Consider the following 8,230-nt stretch of genomic DNA (forward strand, 5'->3'; position numbering starts at 1 on the left):
CTGTGAAGCAAGGACACTATGTATCATTTTATAAAGAGTTGTGAAATGTTGAGCCTTTTGATCATTCCTAAACACAAACTGCAGAAGCTACATACCGAAAATTATTTCACTTGATCAGGCGTAAACGGGATCAGAGAAATCATCTGTCTGCAACCGTCTGCAAAGTTATGTATTTATGACAGCTCATATTTACAACACAGAGTACAGTCATAAAATCACAGACAAGAAATAACAACCAGAAGGTACACCAAACTTCCAATTTTCTCAACAGTATTTATGGGGTAATAAAGAAAGGCCTGCTATTTATTAACTAGAGAACTTTCAACCTTACCAATGTCGTGTCCTAATAATGACCTACCAGACCCTTTATAAGAGCTCAGTTGGAAGTGTGATGAACAAACCATTCAGACATTCAGACAGAAACCAAATAGTTCATAGAGGAAGATAAAGATGAAGACTGCAGTTGCTCTGCTCCTGGTGGTTGTTTGTCAGATGACTAACGCTGTATTCGTCCAGGTAAGAGCCAATCCTCCACATATAATAAGTCATTATAACTAGTGTTGTTCCGATACCGATACTAGTATCGGCACGGCAAGATTTTTTTTTTTTACTTAAGTTTTACAAAAACTTTACGAGTTTTACAAAGGTTTTGAGCAGTGCCAGACTAAGTGTTAGCAATAATTTTACATCGAGGTTAGTATGCGGCTCAAAAAACATGTTTTTTTGTTTTGTTTTTTCAAACGCCGTGGTATCGGATCGGTACTCGGTATCGGCAAGTACTGCACGGTCAGGTATCGGTATCGGTATCGGGATCAAAAAATGGTATCGGAACAACACTAATTATAACCTCATGATGAATATGCATAGTATGTGCATGAGTTTTGATACCACATGTATTTAAGTGAGCATTTTTGCTTCTCTTGTTGTTGTTGTTATTGTGGTCGCTATTATTTAAGGGTTCAATCTGTAGTGTTCATTTCTAGTCAAGAAGTACTGTCCTTAAAGTTGTTTGTAAACTATAGGGTTGAGTCTTGCAGAATGTAACCATTGTATTTTTTTGGTTTTGCTCTCAAAGTTTCAGAAATAATGAAATTAAGTTAGCTACACAGTGCACCTTTCATGTCAGTCCTCTTAAAGAGAGTGACATACCCACAGTTCTACAGTACTGCTGTGGCAAAGATCAATTGGCCCCTGGTCTCACCCAGTATTGGCTAAAACGCAAATGCATCTGTTGCCTCAACAGGAGGGAGACTGCACATTCTCACTAGAGTCTGTGCGGACACTTGGGGATTTACTGGGCAGTGAGGATGGGGTGGAAAAGCAGAACCCTGGTTTGATGAAGACCAGCACAGTAGCTGTGTGCGCCCATCCCTCTCTGCCTGTCCAGTTCCTACCATTGTGCCCAACCCGGGAGGCTGAGGAATCCCTGGCCAGGCTGGGTGAGTGAATGGCTGTGGAGGGGGTCCTCCAACAGAGAGGAGGCTGTGGAGGGGGTCCTCCAACAGAGAGGAGGCTGTCCTCCAACAGAGAGGCCCAAAACATCTATTGCCTTAAAAACATCCTGTGTTAAAAAACAAACAAAAAAAGGGTTTAAAGTCCTGCTGATAAGTGGTCTGGTCTCATGAGATAGGATCAAAACACTACCTCTTGTGTGTGTGGATATGGTATGTGTGTATGTGTCCTTACTTCGTCCAAGAAAAACATCTTAAGTAATTAGCATTAAATATCTCTTTGTGTCTCTATGTGTTGGTGTCCAGCGTTCGTGGCTGCCCATCCGGATGCCTGTGAGATCTGCTCCTTTGCTGCTTGCACCGGCTGTTGAAAAGGAAACCTACAGCTGCCTGACTCTATACCTACAGCTGCCTGACTCTATACCTACAGCTGCCTGACTCTATACCTACAGCTGCCTGACTCTATACCTACAGCTGCCTGACTCTATACCTACAGCTGCCTGACTCTATACCTACAGCTGTCTGACTCTATACCTACAGCTGCCTGACTCTATACCTACAGCTGCCTGACTCTATACCTACAGCTGCCTGACTCTATACCTACAGCTGTCTGACTCTATACCTACAGCTGCCTGACTCTATACCTACATCTGTCTGACTCTATACCTACAGCTGCCTGACTCTATACCTACAGCCAGTGGTGTAGTCTACGTGATACGCAGGACTACGCCGTATACCCACTAGGAAAGGACAAGGATTTGCGTACAGTGTATACCCACTAGAAAATGCGCGAGGATACGTAACGGCGTTTTGTGACAGAACTTTCACTTTCATTCATAAAATTCACCCCGTCTGTGTTACGAAGCACTTACTTCGAACTTTCTGACATGTTTGTTATCGCATAACCAGTCGTTCAGAATGCTAGTCTCAGTATTTCCCCTACAGGGCCTTGGGGTGGGCGGGCCGCGAATGTGCGAAACCTAGGATGGTAGGGGGAGGCAGCCAATGAGGGAGTGCTTCGCCAACCAATCAGGTAGCGGTATTGCCCTGCCTCCCCTTACCATCCTAGGTTTCGCAAATTCGCGGGCGGGCCAGACCTCCACACACAGCTTCGTGCCGCTGGAGAATGCTTTTGGTTTGTTTTGTGTGCGCGTGCGACGCGAGAGAGTTTTTGCAGGGTGAAAGCTCTGCAGAAGAAAGTAAGCAAGTTGAAACGTTAGCAAATATAATTACTGTGTTCTGACAGAGAAAGTTGGTTCAAATTAGTCGTTATTATTGTGATTAGAAAGTGTCTGATTATAGTTTCATGGTGTGAATAATAGTGTCAAAGAACTAGCAAGCTAGCTAGCTCAGAGGTGATTAGATGAGCTAGTCTGCTGCACACATGCCAGCTAAAGAGCTAACTGGAGGCACTTTATTATTTTACTTAAAGTAGATATACAATCTTTCTTATTCTGCTAGAATTGGGCTTTATGGTAATACCATAATGGTATATTTACAGTACATGGACAGTGGATTGAAGCATTGGAACAAACCCTCACTCATTGGAAATGTCTGTTTTTTGTAGTTGGACATACGATTTTCTTACAGGTGAGAGAGTAAGTAAAGACAGTATCTGACTGCATTGCCCACAGCAACCCAATATTCAATTAGAATTATGTTATGATTTGATATGAATTCAATGTATACCTCTTATTAAATTATAAATACTCTGGTTGTTATGTTTGCCTTTTGGTTGACAGCAAAAGAGGGAAAGAGGAGGATAGGGAGGGAGAGAAGGAGAGAGCAGGATGGTGTCGGCACACCAGAGAGAGAGAGAGCAAGAACCAGGTGAGAAAGTGGACAGGTAGTCAAGACCACATAAGTAAGTAGCCTTGAGAACCAATGGTTCTGGAGCCTAACGGCCCATAGGGAAGGAGCCTATCTCCTGTTTCTGTAGCGTGAGGCAGCTTGATGTACAAGTACAGTCCATGCCACCCCCCCCCCCCCCCCCCCCCCCCCCCAAGGCAGCAAACACTGGTGTAGATGCATACTGTATGCATAAGTGAGTGTGGTGGTGCTTATGGGGTGTCGCTACGGGACAGGTGTCGCTCTGACTGGGAGGGCAAAATCACAGTATACCCACTAGAAAAAACTAGACTACACCACTGCCTACAGCTGCATGACTCTATACCTACAGCTGCCTGACTCTATACCTACAGCTGTCTGACTCTATACCTACAGCTTATGTTCTTAGTGACATAAAGCTGCCTGACTCTATACCTACAGCTGCCTGACTCTATACCTACAGCTGCATGACTCTATACCTACAGCTGCCTGACTCTATACCTACAGCTGTCTGACTCTATACCTACAGCTTATGTTCTTAGTGACATAAAGCTGCCTGACTCTATACCTACAGCTGCCTGACTCTATACCTACAGCTGTCTGACTCTATACCTACAGCTGTCTGACTATACCTACAGCTGCCTGACTCTATACCTACAGCTGCCTGACTCTATACCTACAGCTGCCTGACTCTATACCTACAGCTGCCTGACTCTATACCTACAGCTGCCTGACTCTATACCTACAGCTGTCTGACTCTATACCTACAGCTGTCTGACTCTATACCTACAGCTGTCTGACTCTATACCTACAGCTGTCTGACTATACCTACAGCTGTCTGACTCTATACCTACAGCTGCCTGACTCTATACCCTACAGCTGCCCGACTCTATACCTACAGCTGTCTGACTCTATACCTACAGCTGTCTGACTCTATACCTACAGCTGTCTGACTATACCTACAGCTGTCTGACTATACCTACAGCTGTCTGACTCTATACCTACAGCTGTCTGACTCTATACCTACAGCTGTCTGACTCTATACCTACAGCTGTCTGACTCTATACCTACAGCTGTCTGACTCTATACCTACAGCTGTCTGACTCTATACCTACAGCTGCATGACTCTATACCTACAGCTGCCTGACTCTATACCTACAGCTGCCTGACTCTATACCTACAGCTGCCTGACTCTGAGAGCTTACTTTCTAAATGTAAATTAAAAAAAAAAAAAATCATAGAACATAGATGGTCAGTGTCATGGATATTAGTTAATCTCACAAAACATAAGAGATCTGGGGGGTATTCCATCAACATCTCTAAAGGAAAACCCAGGCTTATTTTTGATACGTCTCACAAGATTTATCAATTATAAGATTGGATTTTCCTTTAGCGACGTTAGTGGAATACCAACCTGTGCTTGAATGAACTGGAATACTTGTCAATTGCACTCGACCATGGATACTGTTGTCGTGACTGTGTTTCTCAATCATGTCAGATCATTATTAAGTTTCCTGTATTCTACTCTGTCACAGTGGATGTGGAGTCTTGGTGCAATAGAGTATTAGTTACCATAGCAGCATGTCGGTGAAAGGTTTCTTTATTTTGTATCAGCTCATTTAAAAACGACTGAATTCCTCTCGCTCCTAGTACCCCTGTTAATTTGATTTTCAATAAATACATACAAACTTATTTTCACAAAAATGTATTTGCATGAATTCTCGTTCTGATTATTTCAGAAGAATAGGATAGAGTTCCTTATTAAATATGAATAGCACCAGATGAATTATACACAACATGTAGCCGTCTTATAGCTCTGCTTCTCCCCCATGTCAGCTAGCCTGGGTGTGTGGCAGCCTCCTAAACGTATTAAGTGCATGTATGACTGTCCGTGGTTGAACTCTGATCTGTCTAATATACAATACAAGCTACTGTTTACCTACAATTAGTTCAATTTAGCTCAGTATAATACTACTGTACTACTACATGACAATTTATAGAACTTTATGGGGGAGCTCTTAAGCTTTAGATCTCCTAGACCACCATACCTTCTCACGGCCCTGAGCAAAGGTTTATTAGTGATAAGCTGAGGATTGTTTGGTCTAATGAGATAATATCTCTGTCACACACATTCAAGACATTCTGCTATGATATGGGTAGATTATCAGTACAAAATGAGGAAATACATGTCCTCTTGTTATTGTTATTGTTTTCTAGATTGTTTGATTACTATTAGTAATCATGCCCATATAGGTCTTGGGCTACTTGATTAACATTTGAAAATACTCCATAAAACCCTGCTGCAGCGTACGGGATAGATTGGGAACTGCGGCTCTTTTGTCTTTGTTTGTTTTAGATTTTCCTTTCTCTTTTTGGTTTGTTTGTTGTTGGGGGGTTTTTCTGATACTGTTCCAAATATATCTGAAGATATGTGAATATAATGGGTACAAATTAAAATGAGCGTTGACACAATAATATACAGATTTGTGGAGGCTCAATAACACAACTTGGGCACAATTTGAAATAAAAGCCACAGCACTGCAGCTGGTTGTCATCACCCCAGTCTGGGGAATTCTGTTGTTTCAAAGAAGTATTGTATTTTGGCATACACACAGCACCAAGATGTGGTTGGAAGTACGTCCCGTCCCCCGTCCCGTCCCCCAGTAGACCAACCATTTCTAGCTAATATATATTTCTAATATGATTTCTAATATGTCTTGTATGATTCTTGTTATGATTACATTTCTATGATATTGTAAAGACCACTTATCTAGTTACACAATCTTCAGCATAACAAGTTCCTAAGATATGAAAAATGCACAAGCAAATGGAATGGAAGCAAAATTATTTTTTATTGAGTGTAGGAGCCAAAATTATGCCTTTTGATTTTTCTAAGCCGCTCGAGTGGATACGGAGATTTAAGAGGAGAACAGCCAGCTCTGATGATAATCAGGTGAACACTTTGATTGATTGTATGGGAGATGAGGCCGACAATGTTTTGAGGGGTGTGAAAGTCAATGCGGGAGACCTGCATCTGTACAGTAAAGTGAGGGATGGCTTTCAATCTTTCTTTGTAGTGAAAAAGAACATTGTGTATGAACGTGCGCAATTTAACATGCGCAAACAGGAAGCAAATGAGACCGTGGATGCATTTGTCACTGCCTTGTATGCATTGGCAGAGCACTGCAATTATGGACAATTGCATGATGAACTGATCAGGGATAGGTTAGTGGTAGGGCTGGCAGACTTGCGTCTCTCAAAACGCATGCAAATGGAAAAAGACTTGGACTTAGAAAAAGCTATCAACATGGCGAGACAATCAGAGGAGATCAAAAAGCAGCAAAGCACACTGAGGAGTGACAGCAGCAGCATGCAGTGCAGATGGACGTCAGCTCTATAGGCAGAGTGTTTAAAGGGAGGCCAAAGGAAAATCCCAAACCTAACATGTATAATAGCTTTGGAGCAAAGGCACACAGCAGCCAGAGCAGCTCCCAGTGCTACACATGTGGTGCCGTGCCACACCCCAAACTGGAGTGTCCGGCCAATGAGGTGAAGTGTCATTCCTGTGGAAAAACGGGTCACTACAAGCGTGTGTGCCTTGCAGGTAAAGCTGTGCACGGTATTGAAGAAGAGGAGGAGGGCTGGTTCCTTGGTTCTGTGACGTCAGATGCTGATCCATGGATTGTAGAAATAGAAGTAATCAAATCAAATCAAATCAAATCAAATTTTATTTGTATAGCGCATTTCTTACAAGATGCAACTCAATGCGCTTCACATAATGAACATTCTCAATCAATCAATCAATCAATCAATCAATCAATACTGACAGAGCCGCAAGCAGGCAAAAGTAAAAACCTGTACACTATGTAGCCAGGAAAATTCCCTTGCAGCCCTCTACACATAGAGCGACTACTAGCCAGTTTGCCTACCAGCACCCAGCGGTTAGATCTGGGTCAATTATGACACCAAGATTCCTAGCCTGACACTTAGTGTTAAGAGCTAGTGTTTTCAAGTGTGCAGAAAATTTCTCTCTCCCAGTTTTCTCGCCAATGATCAATACCTCTGTTTTTTCTTGATTGAGTTGGAGAAAATGTTGTGTCATCCAAATATTAATATCAGCAATACAATCGATCATCTTGTAGTCGCTGGGAGTTACTGAGATATAAAGCTGAGTGTCGTCAGCATAGCTGTGGTAGCTAATGGACAAACAGGTCACCTTCAAGCTCGATACTGGAGCCGATGTCACTGTTGTGTCACAGGCTGTTTTTGCTAACATGTTTTCTAACACACAGCCACCCGTTCTCCACAAAGCAGAGAAACCTTTGTTTGATCCAGGACAAATGCCGCTGGACGTGGCAGGGTTCACCAAGCTGCAGCTGGGGAGAGGGGGCAAGCAGATCACGGAGAAGGTCTATGTGGTGAATAACCTGAGCACGCCTTTGCTTGGGAGGCCAGACATCTTAGCCCTGGGCTTACTCCTCCGTGTCAACAGCGTCGACATGGAGACCCTCAAGACGACCTACCCCAAGCTGTGCAGTGGCCTAGGTGAGGTACAGCAAGCATACACCATAAAACTCAAACCGGGTGCCATTTTCCTTGAAAACCCCCAGGAGGATTCCGCTGCCTATGATGGGGAAAGTCAGAGATGAGCTCCAGCACATGGAGAACCTGGGTCTCATCAGCCGCGTGGAAGAGCCAACCGACTGGTGCGCCGCCATGGTGGTTTTCCCCAAAAAGGACGGTAAATCAGTGCGTCTATGTGTGGATCTGACCGGCTTGAACGAGTTTGTATGCAGGGAAAAGTACATTCTGCCGTCGATAGAGCAGAGCCTCGGGATGCTTGCCGGAGCAAAGGTGTTCAGCAAACTGGACGCAAACATGGGGTTTTGGCAGGTTCCACTTGCAGCAGAATCAGCCAAGTACACTACGTTCATCACCCCATTCGGAAGGTT

General features: G+C 43.5%; 1 protein-coding gene across 1 annotated transcript; it reads left to right on the top strand.

Annotated features, from left to right (window-relative positions):
• Positions 1 to 450: 450 nt before the first annotated feature.
• On the top strand, positions 451 to 1,822 carry LOC308160417 (guanylin-like; the record flags this gene model as incomplete). Its single annotated transcript, XM_080534332.1, has 3 exons — positions 451 to 516; positions 1,244 to 1,439; positions 1,758 to 1,822. 3 exons carry the CDS (start codon positions 451 to 453, stop codon positions 1,820 to 1,822), a joined length of 327 nt encoding a protein of 108 aa, XP_080390458.1.
• Between the last annotated feature and the right edge of the window lie 6,408 nt (positions 1,823 to 8,230).

This window comes from Nansenia antarctica, assembly GCF_963989245.1.
Source record: "Nansenia antarctica genome assembly, chromosome: 6".
In the NCBI taxonomy this organism is placed as follows: domain Eukaryota; kingdom Metazoa; phylum Chordata; class Actinopteri; order Argentiniformes; family Microstomatidae; genus Nansenia; species Nansenia antarctica.